Raw genomic sequence first — 20,934 nt, 5'->3', positions numbered from 1 at the left:
ATCTTTCGTATCAAATTCTTACATTTTTATTAATAATTTCAGTTAATATGATAAGACAATATAGGACTGTTACCAATCAAATGAAATCATATCTACAAAAACTGGTCTGCAGAAGAAACAGAAGTGATGGAGTGGAATTCAGATGCATAAATATGAAATGTTTGAAAAATGCAAAGATAAGCTACTATGAAAGTAAACCTGTCTTAAAGAGTCATTGAAGCATGCCTTCAAACGATTCGTTCAGACAGCTGGTTCATTCAAGAATGAAGCAAGTGCCTGTCTTTATGAATGGACCATAGAATCACTGACACAAATGATTCAAAATTCAAAAACACGAATCATTCAGTAACGAAACACCGCTGTGTGTTGCTCAGACATGCGCGACTGTTCTGCTGTGATCTTTGTTTGGAACTATTTTCATTAACCAAATCGAGCAAAAACAGTCAACGTTGACAATATATCCTTTCAGTAAATTCAAATATTTAATTAAAACGTATATTAACCACTCGTTTTAACTCTTGTATAAAATGTCAAATTTGCAGTCGTGGTTTCCTGGAAAACTTCACTCTATTGGTCGTGTCATGTTGCTTAATAGGCTGTATGTTATAAATATAAAAACTAAGTTACATTTTTATGTTTCTTCTGTATGCAGTTGTGTTCATTTGTTTTAATTTCTCCATTGAAATTTGTTTGAAAACTGTTTCACATACACACAGGCTGCGTGAGCCTCAACTGGTGTGACCTTGTGGTTATTGTTGATTATCCATCATCAATTGCCATTTACACTGACTCTCGCCGCAATTTCAGTGCTTCCCTAATTAGATGTAATTTCACTTGCCCTTTCAAAAAACTTGTCCCAGACAAGAATTTATGTCGAGCTCTGTTACTGTATATAAAATTTAGCCCGCCAAAGTGGCTAGTGGGAGTGACCTTGTTACCTGCCACAGCTGAAATCCCCCGCATTTGACGGGTGTTAATGTCAAGCACCAAAAGAATTAAATAAATGTTATATATACGAATATATATATATATATAAAAACACACACTATAACTACAATAAAACAAAAATCATTACAATTAAAATAAAATACACAAAAATTAAAAACTAAATTCACATTACAAATAAAATTATAAATGTATTATTTCATTTTATAACATCATCAAATATTTTATAAATCAAATACTGTATGCTTACCATGTTTTCGACCCGCAGCTCAAATGGCATCGGATTGTAGACCATCAACTGCACCTCACACACGTCGCCCTGCACCCACTGGAAATCTGCAACACACACACACACACACACATCAATGAACAGCAGCACACTGTATAAATGCATAAACAAATGAAAAGCATTCAGCTCTTAAACATTAGATGATTCACTGATGTTGACAGGCATGATCAATATGCTTGCATGCACTGCTCTATAAATCTGATCAAATGAAAAAGCCAGCAGCGATTGTGAATATTTATTTTACTTGAGGGTACAATAAGATGACCAAAATCAAACCCATGACCTTCGTGTTCCTAGCACTACGGTTGCTACCAGTTAAGCAACAGGGACACTATGAGACTCACTTCAGCTGAATTTTACTCTACGTTTCTGAGTAAATCCTTCAGAGCTGGAAGCTAGCGGACTGGAGTTACTCTACTGAGCTTTTCCATTAATCCAGAGACGGAGTCTGATACTGATTAAGCGTTTCCAAACAATGGCCCCTCGTTCCCTCGGGAGGAGATATATTCACTGTATTATCTACAGTATGCTCGCAGATTTCACGCTCAAATTAACCAGAGCCCCGTCTCACACTAATAATCATCCGCCGCTGAAGGCCATATGGAGTTTAGAACGCATGAATTATTTTCAAAGAATGAAAACCAACTGTATCTATTCTTGTCCGTCGCCTCTGAAATACGGTTATTGTTGACATTTCTCATAAATTCCAGGAATCTGGAGCTCATTATGTATTTCACACTAAAAAGAAATGGTTGTCACTGTGAAATGCCTAATTTGCTGGTGAGTTTGAAAAAATATGAAAAAATAAATAAATTTGGAAAAACAGATCAAATTATTTTGAGGTTGAATTTCTAACAAAAATAAGTATATAACAGACAGACAAAAATAAATAAATAAATAAAAACAAAACATAACAGGGAGATCATTTTGAACATTATCCAGGTTTTTCACACAGCTACTAATGATGAGCATGAAATATTGAAATTATTTATGGGAGAAGAAAGTGACAGTGATAGGAATAAGCTGTGATATGTGAAATAAAAGTAAATAAATAAAAAATTAAATAAGAAAATACATTTAAAAGATATGTAAATTAATAAAAGTACATAAATAAATGAAAGCAAATAAGAGTAAACATAAAATAAGAAAATAAAAAATTATTACCAATCAAGTATATAAAGGTAAACAAATAAAAGTAAGTAAATTAAAATTAAAAAGAAATAAATACATAAACTAGCACATAAATGTAAATAAAATTTAATCAGAAATTTAAATAAACAACATTAAAATAAAAACTGTTAATAAGTTAATTAATTAAACAAGCGCATAAACGTTAATAGATAATAGTCAATAAAAGAAAAAGGTAAATAAAAAATAAAATTAATAAATAAATAAAATAAGCGTGCACGTGTGTGTGTGTGTGTGCGAGAGAGAGAGAGAGAGAGAGAGAGAGAGAGAGAGAGAGAGTGAGAGTGAGAGTGAGAGTGAGAGCGAGAGAAGTAATGGCCACCCCTTTGCTCCCTTTAAAGAAACCCCTTTAATTTAGGGAAAATAGTTTCAAGTGTCTTCAAATCATCATGGATTTTCTCTTCCAAACACTGTATTTTTCCATTTAAATCAGGAATCTAATAATCCATTCCAAACTGGTACATAAATCCAGCGTGAACGCACTGTTGGGCTACACTGAACTGACGCAGAGTAAACGCCAGGCTTCACTCCTGAGGGAAATTAAAGCAGGGTTGAAAAAGGAGCTTCTTTATTATAGATGCTATGAAGCCCGGTGTGGGAGACGGTTTTCCATATGATGAATGCATCAGAAGACAGCACAGACCTCTGAAATGATGAGAAGGGGACAGGACAGGCTAGGCCAGGCCAGGCCAGGCCAATTAAATGTAATATCCCTCTTAAGCGAGAAGCCCACGAGGCAGTTTAAGCATTTCATTTGAGCTGGATGCCACACAAAGGCCCTATGGCTCTGCTTATGGAGACCAGAGGATGAGAACACAGACAAATCCACCTGCTGAGTCTGAAATCTGGCAGTTTAGGTCAACATGAAACATGGCTTTTTTACTTTTGCTTAATATGAATCCTATAGTTTGTTCAGACTGGGTGAAATCATCTGAAAAGGAAAACTTTTTGTTGGCTCCAGGGTTCAGTTTGATCAGTAGCAGGATAAATCATAAATATGTCCTTGAACTCACTAAATAATGTAAAATTGGGAAAAGTAAAAACAAGTGAACTTGTGATAGATACATGAGATGGGGGTTTGTTACAATCTTCTATGCCACATTGAGAGAAGCAGTGAAGAAACAAAGAAAGAAATCCCTCCAACTCGACTTCCCACCTCAGTTACTAGAGCTCTCTTCACACAAGGACCTAGAGGAGACACTGACTTGAATCTGCATGATACATTATAACATGAAACAGGAGTGGAAGGAAGATGGAGGAGAGAGAAATATATATAGATAATCAATCAATTATAAACAGGCACTACTGTTTAAAAGTTTGGGGCCGGTAAGATGTTTTTTTTTTTTTTTTTTTAGTTTTTTGAAAGAAAGGTCTCTTATGCTAACCAAGAGTGCATTAAATTTAATTAAATAATTTATTTTATTTCATTGAGACTTTTTAAATCTCACAATTTGGACTTTTTTCCCCCTTGAAATTCAGTCTTTAAATCACACAAATCTCAAATCTCGCATAAATGCACCTAAACGCATTACTGTGAGATATAAACACAGAATTGTGAGATGTAAAAGAAGAATTCTGAGATATAAATGCAGAATTGGGAGATATAAACAGAAATGTGAGATATAAACACAATTGTGAGATATAAATAGAATTATGAGATATAAATGCAGAATTGTGAGTTATAAACACAGAATTGTGAGGTATACATCCAGAATTGTGAGATATAAACACAATTGTCAAATATAAATACAGAATTTTGCAGAATTTAGGTATTAACACAAAATTGTGAGATATAAATGCAGAATTTTTAGATATAAATGCAGAATTGTGAGATATAAACATAATTGTGAGATATAAATGCAGAATTGTGGGATATAAATGCAGAATTGTGGGATATAAATGCAGAATTATGAAATATAAACAGAATTGTGAAATATAAACAGAATTGTGAGATATAAACACAGAATCGCGAGAAAAAAAAAAAGAAAAAAAAGAGTCTAAACTACGAGATAAAAAGCCGCAATTAACTTTTTAATGTTACCAACTACCAAATGTCTTTTTAAAGGTACCAACAGGCTCACCATGGCTACATTTATTTGATCAAAAATACAGTAAAACAGTAATACTGTAAAATATTATTACAATCTAAAGTAATTGTTTTCTATTCTAAAATAGAATCTTCTGGATGTCAATGATTTTTCACTGAGCTCTGCTGTTCAACAGACACCCACAAAGAACAAATAACAGAAAGAGCCCTTGTGATGACCAATCAGTCATCAGTGCAGAAAGCAATGTTTTTTTTTTCTTCTTCTAATCCAGATCTCTGTACAGACAAAACACAAGCACACTCTGCATTAACGTCCTTCGGCAGTGACTCACACACTCATGTGACGGCCGCTGTTGAAGACGACAGGAAACCCTGCTCAAGTGTAGCTGACTCACCTCTCCAAACGAAACCTCCGCACAGATTCACCATCAATTCTGTATCAGTGCTGCTCTGCATTAGTGAGGAGCTCTCCTGAATGACTCACATCCAGCTGAACTTCATGTTCTTTAAACCTCTGCAGCTACACAAAAGCAGAACTGTTTACTATTATGCAGCGCTGAGTATATGAGCGCATGCTACAAGTGGAGTGAAATATCTTTTAAATAAATGTACGAGGATGTTAGGGATGGGTTAACACTCACAGGCCACCACTGCGCTGCGTTGTTCATAATGAAATACTAGCTTACTAAATGTATAGTATGTACTGTATTCATTGCTGGGTAGATTACTTACAAATTGCATAGTCTCTTACTGATTCCAAATTACATGACAAAATTTGTAGTTAATAATCCATTACATCACACATTTTAGGTAATGTAATCACTACTTTTTGATTACTTTTAGATTACATTTGAACCACGAATATGCAAATGTGTTACTTATTAACTTATCTTAAAATTTCAAGGATTACTTCAAGTAGACTTATTAGTTAAAAGAGGTTCAGCTGAGAAAAAAAATTGTTTGTGCATTTTAATGTGTTTGAAAGACAAAAGCCTTCCAAAGACATAGTAATACATGATTAAATAATATATGATTGTTTGTTTGTGTTTTTTTTTTAAATGCTGTGTGGCCTCTCAATTTTCTGTGTAATTAAAACCATCTGACTATAACTGTAATTGTATAATTGACTATTGTGTAATTATAATAGTGACTGGTCTTTGAAAGTGAAAAGTCAAAGTGAAGTGACGTGTGGCCAAGTACGGTGACCCATACTCAGAATTTGTGCTCTGCATTTAACCCATCCAAGCGCACACACAGTAGTGAACACACACACACACACACCGTGAACACACACCCGGAGCAGTGGGCAGCCAATGGGGCAGCCGGGGGTTCGGTGCTTTGCTCAAGGGTCTCACCTCAGTCGTGGTATTGAGGGTGGAGAGAACGCTGGTTATTCACTCCCCCCACCAACAATTCCTGCCGGACCTCGAATCCACGACCTTCGGGTTACAAGTCCGACTCTCTATCATTAGGCCACGACTGCCCCTTGTGTGATGGTCCACAAAAATGCAAGACTTTCTGAATGTATGTAAGTGATATTCTATTTTAGACGGTAAATTCAAAAGATGAAAAAGAAGAATTAGGATTCATTTATTGTTATTGTGTGAAAATATGTAATTATGTAATTAATAAAAAGTAACTGTAGTCTGATTTCAAGTATTAAAATGTAATTTAATCTAATTACAAGCATTTCATTTTTAGAATCTTATTACATAATCCAGATCACATGTATATCAATTACTACCCAGCTCTCACTGTATTCTACCTACTAAAAGAACGTAAAACATCATATGAAAAAACTAAAATGGCAGCGGTAATAATTAAATATAGTCAAGGAGATACCACTACAAACATTATCATGTTATCCCTTTCTTAGACTTTTGATATTTTCAAAGAGAACTTTGGATTATTCTGACTTAACCGTCCTGAAGATATTAATATGTAATTATGGTCATTTCAATGAAATGTTAATAGCATAACTTGCTTTGTTACAGTTTTGTGTAAAATGGCAGTCTGATCAAATAAGGCAAAAAATAGAGGGTCAAGTTGACAGCAGTGCATTGTGGGATACAGTACCTAGTGCAGTGTGCTCTACATACATAATTTTTGGGAAAATTGCAGTAAGGCATACAGAAAATACAGTATGCAAACTAAAACTACTTCCAATATGCCATTCCAAACATGCCCAAGGTCATGCAATTGCAAATGCCAGAACAAACTAATTAAGAAGCCCTTCTAGCCTACATTAGACATTTCTGTGCTAAAATCTCTTTATATACGACCTATGGTTTTGAGTGCGTGTTTGTCTCCAGCAGGCTGACAGTCATTATACAGCCTCACACTGTGTCGTTGTCCATTACAGCTTAGCAAAAAGGGATTGTGGGTCTGCTGTGGACATCTGCTGGTGTAAGAGCTCCATCCCACATACACGAGCACGTCAAATATTTGCCCTTTTGAGCTTGTCCTCGCGGTAAACCGCTCTAAGTGGTGTTGAGATCTGGCAGGTGAAGACATATACGGACCTGGACCCAACACACAGGATGGATGGCACCTGTCAGTGTCACCGAATCCCATCTGCAGGGGTCAGGAAGCTTCCAGGGCTTTTACAGTGAGTGAGGAAAGCGAGAAAACCTCCACCTGTTCACTAACAAGCACCTTTTTCGCACAGCTCTCTTCCCATTTGCAACGCTGCCTGACCGCTACAACAACAGTCCAGTGGCTACATTGCAGATCTGGGGAAGCGAGAGTTTTGCACAGTCTGAAAATCATGGGAGAGTGAGAACTCCCCACGTGGGAACTCCTGCAGGTCATTACAAATGTTAACGAGAGATGAATTGGCTCGTTAGAAAGTGCTGATTATCAGCACGCACACAGCGTGTGAGCAGCTGTTCGCCCACATGCAACAACACACACACACCAAGACAATACTACTTATACATAAACGCATGCAAAATATGATATATAAATGAATCAAGACGACCAATAAACAAACATTGAATTATTGCATTAATTCCTACATTATAGTGCTGCTAATTAGTAAAAGTAGATATTAAAAATAGATTAAAACACAAAAAAATGGTCTATGCTTACAATCATCTATTAGTCATGTGTTAATTATTTAAAAATAATTACATTAAAACTAACTTAAATGCATAATAACTTAAAGTAAATAAATAAATGATAATGTAAAATGTATAATTGTTTTTTACATAAACAAGGATTAAAAATAAATGATTTATTTTTCACTTTTATGTTTATTCATTTTAAATTATTTTAAATGACAAGTATTCATTATAAATTATATATTTATATATTTGAAATTATTCATTTATTTTTTCAAATAATTTATTATTTTAAATAATGGCTTATTCATTATAAATGTTAAATCATTATGCACTTATTTAAAATGGTTGTGGTTGAGGAGATTCCCCCCTTCTATGTAAAGCGCTTTGAGTACCCAGAAAAGCGCTATAAAATTATTATTATTAAAAAAATGTATTTTCCTTTTTTAATTATTTATTCATTTATTTTAAATAAATAAACCTATTTTAAATGACCAATTATACATTTTAAAACATTACGTATTTAAAGGTATTTTTATTTATTTTAATTAGCATTTATTTATATAATTATGAATGAATGAATGAATGAATGAATGAATGAATGCCATTTTTGCATTTTTCTTGATAGGACAGTGGCGATCTGACAGAAAGCGAGTGGGAGAGAGAGGGGGACAGGTTCGGGTTCGGGAAAGGTCCATGAGGGGGGATTCGAACTCGGGACACCCAAAGTGCAACTGAGCTACATGTCGGCGCCGACCGAACAAACAAATTAATGAATGAATATGAAAAAAAATCTAGTATGAAACCTGAAAAAATCCTCTTTCCACTGATATGAACCCTTTAATTTGTAAGTATTTCTAAAACTGGACTGTTTGTACAAACCGCTGAAACAGCATCAGGCCGAGAGGCCGCCTGAGACAAAGTCCTGATAAAGATGTTAAAGAGTGTTTAATGCCTCATTACGTGTGTAATGGAGGAGTAGATATCTCTCTCGCCCTACAATAGCCATCCGTTTAGGAAACAGGATAAAGCTCTCTCCTCCTGCTGTTCTGCTGGAAGACACACAACTCCAGACACCTGCACCGCTTCTGAGATCCGTTCATGCTGAGAGCCGGAGGATATCTGCCCTTTGGCTCTTCTGAAAACACAGTTTACCCTGTGAGATACACCTCACTCCACATAAAACCACAAAACAACCACAAAGCTGAACATGAACCCCTCAAGAGCTCACCTTCTAGTCAATATAGTACAAATATGCACATGCATATATACAGCACCCTCAAAAAACATTTAGAAACTTAAAAATGTCCAAATGTCAATGCATTAGATTAGAGATATTTGCTAGGTTTTGAATTGTAAATCAGTACATTTAGTGCTGAAAATGAAAACATGAGGAGAACTGACTTCATACATCCACAAAATAATCATCAAAGGTTATTTCGAATGAAATGACATTCAGACACTGTGTATTTTTTTAGTTTACTGTATCTATTTCCAGAAAGTCACACCAGGCAAAAGCAGCACGCCTGGTTGAGTTTGTGAACTGATAACGCCGACAGCAGCCACGGTGGATCAACACACGCTACATCATCTCACTTGAAGGAAACAGAAATAGACTAAACAGCAACACTTTTACTTAAAGGTCAACATGAAATAAAAATTGGGATTGTTAATGCCAAGACTGACCAATTAAAATCAAGTATTCTAACAAAGCACAATCATGATGGACTAAATCAAGTCCCACCCTACATTATATTCAGCTCAACATTCAGTTTCCATCGCAAATGTGTCAAATTACAAATGATAAATGCATTATAAAGTCTGTTGACATTAATGGAACCCTGAAGAAAAAAAAAAAACAGACAGGAGATTTGACAAGAAAATAAATCATTAATGAACACTATACTGACTGCTTGTATCATCACAAAACGTAAACTATATTAATCAAGCAGCTCTAATCTGCTAAATGCAACTATAAGGCATGAAAATACGAGATTTAGAGAAATGTAGCATTATGTCACTTGTTCACCAATGGATCCTCTGCAGTGAATGGGTGCCGTCAAAATGAGAGCCCAAAAAGCTGATAAAAACATCACAATAATCCACGCAACTCCAGTCCATCAGTTAACATCTTGAGAAGTGAAAAGCTATGTTTGTAAGAAATGTTTAAACTTTAAACCATTGTTTCAGGCCAAAATATGAGTCTATAATCCATAAAACGTTCCTCCAGTTTCTTCAATCCACTGTTGTCCTCTCACATCAAAATGCACCAACATATTTATTTAAAACTTGTAAACAGTGCTTGATCTCCGCATTTCTCAACTGGTTCAGACAAGACAACTTTTTTTTTTTTCCATTGGAGAAAGCAATATTATGGATAGAGGACTCATATTTTAGCTGGAAGCAGTTTAAAGTTAAAAAAAAAAAAAAAAAAAACATCTTGATGAATTTGTTTCTTACAAGTGCACAGCTGGACTGGGCTTGTGTGTATTACTTGTGGATTACTGTGATGTTTTTTAATCAGCTGTTAATAGTACATCTATGTCATTAATCAATACTGTATGTTCTTTACAGACATCTAGCACTGCAGAAATAATGGCATGATTGTCATGCACACAACATTTTGTACATTCTTAGACTCATTCTGTTCTTTTTGGTTAGTTCCTGTCAAGCTCACAGATCCAAACGTCAGATCAAAGCTTCACCAGAGGAACAGTTTAGATCAGATCGTTCAGAATAACTCGGAAGAAAACACAAGGTCACTAGATGTCACAGAGCTAGTTACACGGGCCTTTTGTACGCTAAAACTTTTGCTGCCACTATGTTTTATATGCTGATGAGCTTCTTTTTTAAATACTTTCTTCAATCCAGTTTAATGTGCAACGATAAGTCACATCTAAATATGCACACATCCCAGATATAGTATGCAAAAAGCAATATGATCAATAAGTAGAATGTCCAAACAACAGTATTCCTGAAAAATTAGATGAACAAAACCCAGATCAGCCAATGATGTGATGAAACAGCCTGTCTGATACAGGGAAACAACTGTTTAGATGAATTATTATTTCATTGCACAAATATCTTATTCCATTCTGCACTTTATATTATGGCCTTTGTGGTTAGAAGTGGAAATACAGATGCATAAAAATCTTTTCAAAGCAATTAATAATTAAGGAAATACACATTTGCACTTGTTTTTTTTTAATGGTGAGGCCCTTAGATGAAGAAACATTCTTTTTACTGCATCAGGGAATCTTTAAATCCAGCTTGCTTGTTTTCATCTCTGAATGTGCCATTTAAAATTGCGGCGGGGTGTTTTGTTAATAGCAGCCTTGAGGTGAGGGAAGAATTGTTTGGCTCATAACCAGCAGTTTTACAGCCTTTGCATACAAAGAAGCTCCTTTTGGACCGAATATCAAATATTCAGATGCGCTGGCTTGCATCACAGCAGAGATCTCTGCAGTATACTCAGAGACTCCATACAAAATCACTCAAAATATGCTACCGACAGTACGGTTATGGTAGACATGTATGCATAAAATATATACACATACATTTCTCTTTTTTGGGGGGGGGGCCTTTTATGATTTCTGAGGCTGCATTTATTTGATCAAAAGTGCAATGTTGTGAAATATTATTGCAAATTTAAAAAAAAAAAACAGTTTTCTATTTGAATATATTTTAAAATATAATTTAATCCTGTGATGCAAAGCTGAATTTTTTAGCATCATTACTCCAGTCTTCAGTGTCACATGATCCTATTCTATCAACTTTATAAAATGTATTTACTGTCACTTTTGATCAATTGATCAAAAAGTGCATATAGTTTTGAAACTCTCTAACTTACAGACTTAATGTGGACGGGAGTTTCAAGACTGAATCCCAACAGGTTAATGAAGTCAAAATCTTGATCAAAGCTGCGAGTTTCATATTGGCTATGAGTGAATATTTTTTGTGTCTGGGAGATGAAGTCAATCCAGTCGTAACTATCCAGCATGGGCAAAAATAGCTACAGACTTCCCTTCGGCTCATCTATCTCACACACACCTGAAGGATGCTGGTCTCTTCTCTGGGAATAAGAGTAAATATATTCACTGTAGGAGACTCAGCTTGAAGGCAGATGGTTTCTCTACGCACACTGGGACGACAACAAGTCATACATTTAGAAAATGAGTTTTGGCTCTGTGGATCGGGCTGAGATTGAACAGTGTTTGGGGTTTTCCATCGGACTGCTGGAGAGTTTGCTCTGATACGGCTGAAGTCTGATTTTCTGCTCTGAAGGGAGTCGACCGCATCCATTTCTGATAAAATAATGAATATTTCATCTGCATCAAAACAGCCAACAGCCATGTGTTTTTTCTTCTAATGAGTCCCAAATTAAACAGCCGTCAATATCAAGTTAAGCAAGAGAGTTTAACACTACACACCTCCAGAGAGTATCATGATTTCAGGAAATCTGAACTTTCCTATTTTCATTACTAAAACTGGCAAATATACACCCTGATGTGCCACCTGGGTCTACTTGAAAAGTCTGTTTTAAGATCTACCGCAAGAGCAAATTGACCCAGGCCTTCCAGACAGTTATCCTGACTAGTCTGTTTTAAGTATAGTAAAGTGTTAATTATGAATTTACTAAAAATGCTAAATATATACACTACCATTCAAAAGTTTGGGGTCAGTAAGATATTTTTATAGAAATTAATACTTTTATTTAGCAAGAAAACACTGATTTGATCAAAAGTGACAGTAAAGGCAAAATAATTCTATTTCAAATAAATATTATTCTTTTGAACTGATATCTGATATTCACCAAATCTGCACATTAGAATGATTTCTGAAGGATCATGTGACTCTTAAGACTGGAGTAATGGTGTCGAAAATTCAGCTTTGCATCACAGGAATAAATTACATTTTAAAACAAATTCAAATAGAAAACAGCTATTTTAAATTCTAATAATATTTCACAATATTACTGTTTTTACTGTGCTTTTGATCAAATAAATGCACCCTTAGTGAGCACGGTGTGTGTTGCTGAACTCCGCTTTAGTTACAAGTAAACAAAAGTCACAATAAGTCTCAAAATTCTATTATAAATGTAAGAAGCCTGATTATGTTTAGTGGTTTTACAGAGCACTATAGTCTGCAGAAATAATGATCTCTTGATTTAAAATCAATGGTATTTCCAGGAGACAATTTACACGGTGACTTTGATCACTAACCTCACAAAACTCCACACACTCCATAAGATAAAGAAATTGACTTTACGTCAAGAGAGACCTAATCTCCCCTCCTCTCTCCATTGGTAAGACTTTCCTATGTAGCAAAGAAAGACATCGTTCTCGCTTTATGATTCAAGACGCAAACAGAATCAGGCAGAACTTGGCGGCCTCAAAACCTATTCTCCGCCTGTGCAATTATAGGAAAACCCATCTCCTGTTATATAACCCCCTTTATTTTACAGCAAACATCAATCTCGGTTATAGAATCTGACGTGGAAGGCAAAGCACAACACAGAACATTAAATATTCTGTTAGTCTGCAGCCGCAGCGCTGGACAGATGAGCAGAGGCGGCTGTTAACTCTGATATCTGATCACAGGCAGAAATGAGAGAGGTAGAGGAGGAGAAGAACGGGCCGAAACTCTAAATGCCCCTCAGTGCTGACAATTCACTCTCGGTTCTGTCCAGAGAACCAAGTCGCCCGGAAATTTATGGAAGCTTTCGCGAGGGTGGCTTTTGTGAGGGTGGCTGTCAAACTTTCTAAGATGGAAAGCTTTCTAAGAGACAAAGCTTGAGAAGATTCCAATGGAACTTCCTGAAATTGTATTTGGATCAAGGTGTGAGATTCGTGTTGGGCTGAACCCATGGCTTCACTCCAAAAAGCTGCAGGCTTTCTGAAAGATTGAATCACAGGTGTGTAAACAGGGTTTAGAGTTTAAACACTGCAAGAAAATAATGTACTGTAGTACAAGCAGGACCATTGGGATATGAGCAGGATTTCTTCTTTGCAAAGCCAGGAGTGTAAAACACACTAAATTATCATCTCACAACTACTGAATCTACAGCATGGTATGAACAGCACCCAGTATCTTCCAGTCCCCAAGCCACAATTAAGTGAATTTTATGAGCCACTTCATTTTACTAATTTAAAAGCATTTCAGAATGAGTGAATCTCATGCGCTGGTTCTTTTTTACCCAAACGAATTATTCTCATAAGCCAATTCTTTTTAGTGAATCAAAAACATTTCAGATTCTTGAACAAATTATTCTTATGGATGCATTTATTTATTACTTTTTTGAGATTAGAAAACCTTTTAGAAAGAATGATTCTTATAAGTGGTTCGTTTTAGTAAATCAAAGACATTTTTGACTCCCAAACAAAAGATTCTTGTACTGTAAGCTGGTTCTTTTTAGTGAATTTAAAATGCTACAGATCAAATTATTCTTATGCGTCAAATCAAAAACATTCATGAACAAAAGAGTCTTATGGGCTGGTTCTTTTTATGGAATCAATATTACAAAAGTTATTCTGATAAGCCAGGTTTTACTGAATCGAAAAAAAAGGTCCAAAATGGCATTACATCCCTATTGACTTTCATTATATGCAAAAATAGTTTTCAAAATATCTTATTTTGTGTTCCACAGAAGGCCAATTATTGAATTACACTTACGCCACCCCTAAAAAGACGATGAAAAGTCATTAAAAAGTTTCTGCACTATCTACAAGAAATTCACTCATATTTTGGCAAAGGAGTTGCATTTTCTTCCCAATATTTCTTCCCGAATCATTAATGGAACCAGAATTGATCATTTATTTGTGATTTCCCTCATCCCTATTCAAGTCGCACACAAAATATAACTTCTCAAAATAATTAGACAAATGCTTCAAATTCAGGCAAATACAATTATGCACATATACCTTGTTGATTTAGTTAATGCACGACTCAACATACCTCACGCAATCCCTGCCTCGGTGTGTGTGTTTGTGGAGGCTGTTCGCTTTGATAAAGGTCTTCTCTCCAGAGACATCTGGTGTGTGTGTGTGTGTATGTGTGTGTGTGTGTGAGTCAGACTGCTTTCTGGCAAGAATGAGAGAGCAACAGAACAGCAAAGAAAACACCATCTATAGTTGATTCGGCACAAACACGCACTAACTAGCTTACATACAGTATACACACCACAGATTTAGAAACAGACACACTATCCAAAATCAATGCAAACGTTCTTTTCAGTTCTCAGATCAAACTGAGGAGTGTTTACCAGGGTGCTCATTACAAGCAGCCTGGCCAAATTTAGAGCGGCGTCATCGCCACATAAAATATTCAAACCAATGAAGCCTTGACGGCAAAACAACAAACAAGTGACATTTTTCATCGGCCCAAAGATTTTTCTGTCAGGAAAAGTGTGTGACTCAGAGACGTTAGCCTTGGGTGCTCGGCTTACCCCGAGACAGGCGTGACATCCCCTCCTGCCTGTGGCATTCTGGGAAGTTATTAAGCGGGCTTGTACCAATCAAACAAGGAGGAGGATCGTATAATGCGGCTCGTTTACAAGCCACGTTTGACACCGCAAAGTGTGTGGGAGCCGTTAAGCAAGAAGGGAATGAATAATTGAAATTGCTAAACGAGGAAAACGGGATTTCGTGGATTTGAAACACGACCGCCGGTGTTGGAGGAATATGAGAGCAGTGACGTCCTGTCACGACTGTGAGGTGAAGCACTTTGGTGATTACTAGACAGGTGTGCAAATGGAGAGTGAATAAATGGTTATTGGACACAGATGTGACCTGGAAAGTCTCTAAACAGCCTTTCTGGAGAGTAACATGTCCAGTCTGTGGCATTCATTACAAAGAAAAACACTCAAACGCATATCTTTAAAGACATTTTCACCAGAACAACATCCGTTAATAATACTAATTTAAGTTTCAAGAACCTTAATGGGATAGTTCAGCCAAAAAATAAATATTCTGTCATCATTTACTCACCCTTGTGTTGATCCAAACCTGTATGACTTGTATTGAAATATATTTTGAAAAATTATAATATCCTTTTATTATATGGACCAAAAAAAGTAAATGATGACAATTTTTATTTTGGGGTGAATTAATCCATTTAAGTACACAAAACATGCTTCATTTTGATACGTTCATCGCTGAACACTAAAAACACTAAAAACGTGGAGTGAGTGAGTCACATTGATTCAGTGAGTTCATTCAGTAAAGCATTCATCAGACTGATTCAAACTGGTATCTTCTGAACAATTCATTAAAGAAACAGCTCATAAGAGTCATTCACATTAGCAGAGCATTGCCATTGAAAACAGAGAGGGAGCCAAGTCATATTTAATGTTAAAGATTTTTTCACCAATTTCATAAAATCATGTTAAAATTACACTGAACACAATTTTCACTCAAAGAAACGGCAAGTAACACATAGAATTAGACATTACAAATAGTATTTTCTTGTACTTCAATGATCTGTTTTACTTACAATTTAGAAAAATCATTTTTTTACAGTGTACTAACAAGTAAGCATAAACAATAAAAAAAACAGTGCTGCTTGACTTGCAAAAGCCACTAAAAAGGCGAATATGTCGACATTTTTTAAAAAGAAAATAAAGCAGGATCTGACCGGTTTGATTTAAGCCAAAGCCAAACAAGTCCAAGTGGCATTTCAGTAAAGCCGCACTCAAAAGGGGAAGTACAGGGCACTAATTTAACCCTCATTGGACATGATCCAATTATGTAGATGACCAGAATGATTGTTCTGAATGTGAATTCCCTCGTTCTTTCATTCTCTTGCTCCCTCCATCCCTCTTTGGAAAACTCTCTCTTGACATCTAGGTGCTTGCGTAATCAACCGGAAATTGAGGCAACTCTAAAGCTCGCTTCAACAGCAGAAAGACGAAGCCTTCAGGAAAGTGCCCACCTGTGTCAATTCTCCCCGCCCACCTGTGACTAATCACGACCCGTGACGGCAGCAGTTGACTAACCACTCCGACGTAATTGAGAGTGAAATCGGGACCATTGGGAGTATCCAAGTGGACATGGGATAGCACATGAAAAAAATAAAAATAAAAACGGGCACTCACAGCAGACGTTGGTGGGTTTTGGCAGAATGAAATAAGACAGGCTGGAAACAGCCATCTGACTCTTATACAACATGATTTGTTTGAAAAGTCGGGGCAACCTCACACTGAACAGCCATCTGTCTTCATAAGATTCTTGCCAGTTCCTCAGGGCCCTTACGATCCAAAAATACACCAAAAAATCCACAACAAAACAATAGAACTCGAGAAAGTTACGCCCAGAGTGAGAGATTAGATACAGTCCATGAATTTAATATGAATCTGAAGGAGCCTGAATTATAAATAGACATTTTACTGACATAAAGACTGAGTGAATGATTATTAGAGTGATATATCTTCGACATCAAAGCTGATAGGAAAGTTTTCAAAAAAGTATCAAGAAGTAAAAACCACGTTTTCTGGATGGCAATGCCAAAACCTATATTATATTATATATGTATTATATTATAATAACCAGCACTAATAGGTGTAATGTGTATAAAACAATATATATTGTTTTATACATATTTTATACATGTTTTGATTGACTAATATATAATATATGTTATGTTAAATTCTATGTTAAACGTTGCTTTAGTTGCTTTGCAACGACTTTAGTTGCTTTGTTTCTGCACATCTGCACAAAAGGAGTTAATTCAGACACGTTCATGTGCATTCGGGTATTTTGTGCAGATAGCCTATAAGTCGTAATATTAACGTTATGTTGTATGAATAACGAAGCATATTCTATATGAGATAAATGATTTAAATGAGTTAAATCAATAATATATAGTAGTCAACATTTGAAGTGGATCAAAAAAGTTCATCAAAGTTGTCCTAAGACAATAACGCATTTTGGTTTTAGGGTTTATGACAACTTTGATGAAAGGTTTTGATCCGCTTCAAATGTTGACTAGCATGTAAGAATTATGAAGTACTATCTACATGTAAATACCATGGTATATGAATATAATCAAAACAATGTTAAGTACCACAGTATTACCACCACTGTACCGCGACTCTTTGATGTATATCATGATGCTGTTTGATTATAATATTTATATACCATGGTATATTTCATCGTACATTCATTTGAGTACTATGGTACTAAATACTATGGTATATACTTTATAAAAGCACCACAGTTTTAGCTTGTAATACCGTCAGAGTACCAGCTAGTCACCATGGTTTGAGTTTTTAAACAACTACACTGGCATAGTATTTTTAATGTGGCAATGTGTTCTGCTATTTGCCTTAATAAGTCTATAAATAATAGAGCCTGTGCCGTGTGATGCTGCTTAAGAGATCCAGAAAACACTTCAACTCCTTCCAGCCGCCTCCGACTGCCAACAGGGAAAGAGACAACTTAATGACAGCGCCTGTCATAAACATGAATCAAACAGACCACGTGGAAGCACAATGGTGTGTGTTTAGTTTAGAATCTTTTAAACGGTAATTAAGATCGCTACCGAAGCCCATCAGAGCAATACCAGCCCGCATAAACAGCGTGAGGTGAAAACTCAAAGATCATGCTAATATACCGTAATTAAAGTCTCAGAGAAAACAATAACTCACACAGAAGCAGTTTAAGAGAGATCCGAGAAGAAAAACAAAACTCACCGATCTTCTTCGAGCGCTCGTCTCCTCTGCTGTGCATTGTGATTGGAGAGTAGATGAATGGGCTGGCGCTGGACATGCCTTGTCCCAGAAGGCCTTTCACCTTATGAGGACGCAGACTCACTGGCAGGTTTAACAGAGACACAGATCTAAAGAATCAAGCGAAAAACAGAGAGAGTTAGGCCTGTTTCGCATATTGAGTAAGCAGAAAGGTCCTGAAAGGTGTCTTATGCTTATCCTTCAGAAATCATTCTAATATGCTGATTTGCATGAAACATTTATTATTATCAATGTTGACTTTGAGAGTTGAGATGCTTCATATTTTTGTGAAACTATGATATACTTCTTTCAGGATGCTTTGACGAAGAGAAAGTTAAAAAAAGAACAGCATTTATTTGAAATAAAAATATTTTGTAAAATTATGAATGACACTTGCTAATCAATTGAATGCATCCTGAATAAAAGTATTAAATAAATATTACTGACCCTAAAATTTTGAACGGTATTGTGCAATTTATGAAACAGCATTTATAATGATTCCAAAATTACGCAGTTTATAACTACACTCTGGTGCTTAAGTGTCCATTAAGTGTAGATTAACAACCATTTGGATGTAAAATTAGATTTCACAACATTTAAGTTTGTAATAATTCTCCGTAGCAAGGTTTCCATTACAGATTTGTGCAAAACTTTTGCGATATTTTATAAATGTCGATAATAATAAATGTCATCTCTAAAGCTTAAACAAAAAATCTGCCATATTAAGAGCCCTGCTCTAACAACACATGTTCTAAAATATTCAGCAATAGTGCTCATGCGGACAATAGTCATTTGCCAAGTAAGCACTACTATCACCCATATTTGAAGGGATAGTTCAACCAAAAAATTGATATTCTGTAATGATTTACATTTCAAACCTGTTTGCCTTTTGACTTTCTTTAGCAAAACCAAAAAGATGATATTTTGGACGGACAAGATGATAGAATGTTTATTTTTGGATCAACTATCCGGTTAAATGTTGGAAAGTTAATCTACAAACCCCAAGTATTAAACTTCGGCACATAACTCTTCCCACAGTACTTGTGCAATTGACCTATCGGCAAGCCCCGCCCCCCTTAGTTACTGTTGCTCCCTCGGACAAACAAAGGGAATTGCTCACTGTCTTACAATGACAGCTGCAGCGTGAAAACCTTGTCTGACGATGTTTTTGCACAATTTTGGACACAGAAGGCCACCAAATGGGAATTAAATATTCCATGGAGGGATTTATAAAATATTTAAAAATAAATACGGTGGGTAACTCAAGCAAGGGTTTACAGATCACAATGCAAGCGGAGAAGTCTCATATTACGGTCAGTCATCACGATCGCAGATGACAACATACAGGATCAACACTGTTCATGTATCGCAGGGAACGATTAAATTAATGTACATTTAACCAGTTTAATATGGAGGAGCATTGAAATGTAGACCTTTCGTTTATGTTTTTGACCAACACCGAGAACAGTCCGCTATTTAGGTTTGTACATTAGCATGGACTCATTAACTTTAACGTTAGCTAGTTTTAGCCAGAGATACCTTGCTAAAGCACAAGATAACATTAATGTTCTGCTTGAGCAGATGAAAATTGTAACTTAATGAGTGTATGACAACCAGAAAATGAACGTTTTTGTCTTCATTTGTATTGGGGTGAATACTTGGGGACATTTTGCTCTGTTTCTGAAATGTAATAAAATAAATTATATTGCTCATCCTCTCAGGATACCTGGAATCAGTGTTACAAGTACCCCAGGCACATCGTTTTTCCATTTTTGAAGCATAAACCATAAAACTGATGCGAGCGTCGGATCTTCTAATGTTTCTCTATGGCGCTGAAACCTAAAGATGTCCGAGTTCCGCTCCCCGTGCAACTGATACTCGACTGCCATTGGATAGTCTGCGTTCAAGGGGAGGGGCTTACCGATAGGTCAATTGGACATGAATGATTCCTCAAATCAAGTGAGAGGTGTGCTGGTACTCTATGTGATCAGACTTACAACTTTCACCTGGTGAACGATAAAAAAAATTCCACAGACTTATACTGAAGCCATATCTACAGATCAGAATAGAAAAAAAGTCTAATTTGACTGGACTGAAATCAGTAACGTACCACCCATAACACCACCTAGTAACCACTCCAAAACACAAGAAATCACCTAGCAACCACCTCAAACCCTAGAAAACTACCCCAAACTATAAAGAACCACCCCAAAACCCTAACAACTACCCAAAACCTTAGCAACCACACCAAACACCTAACCAGCCACCCTAAAACCCTGATAATCACTCACAAAGCCCTAGCAACAACCCCAAATGCTAACAACCACCCAACAACCACTCCAGTCACCCTAGAAACCACCCCAAACACCTAAGCAACCACCCTAAAGACCCTACAAACCACTCACAACACCCTACAAACAACCCCAAATGCTAACAACCACCTAACAACCACTCCAGTCACCCTAGAAACCACCTCAAATCCTAGAAAACCACACCAAACCTTTAGCAATCACCCAAAAACCCTAACAACTATCCAAACACCTTAGCAAGCATCCCAAAGATGCTAGAAACCTTTCACAACATCCTAGAAACCACCTAACAACCACCCTGAAACACCCTAGCAACCAACTACTTCACCCCAGCAACCACTTTATATAACAGAAGCTATTTGTAAGAAGCA

At 36.2% G+C, this 20,934-nt stretch overlaps 1 protein-coding gene across 2 annotated transcripts in view; it reads right to left on the bottom strand.

Annotated features, from left to right (window-relative positions):
* Window positions 1–20,934, bottom strand: part of trappc9 (trafficking protein particle complex subunit 9) — a 224,263-nt gene that overhangs the window by 164,486 nt on the left and 38,843 nt on the right. For both annotated transcript variants that reach the window (XM_058753279.1, XM_058753280.1), the window contains 2 exons: window positions 18,219–18,364; window positions 1,196–1,281 (listed from right to left, as the gene is read on the bottom strand). In XM_058753279.1, coding sequence (XP_058609262.1) covers window positions 1,196–1,281; window positions 18,219–18,364 — 232 coding nt within the window. The remainder of the gene's footprint in view (window positions 1–1,195; window positions 1,282–18,218; window positions 18,365–20,934) is intronic.

The sequence above is a fragment of the Onychostoma macrolepis genome, chromosome 19 (genome assembly GCF_012432095.1).
Source record: "Onychostoma macrolepis isolate SWU-2019 chromosome 19, ASM1243209v1, whole genome shotgun sequence".
NCBI classification, from domain to species: Eukaryota; Metazoa; Chordata; class Actinopteri; order Cypriniformes; family Cyprinidae; genus Onychostoma; species Onychostoma macrolepis.
Note: the sequence above shows the minus strand (reverse complement) of the source record. Positions and strands in the feature narration are given on the sequence as shown.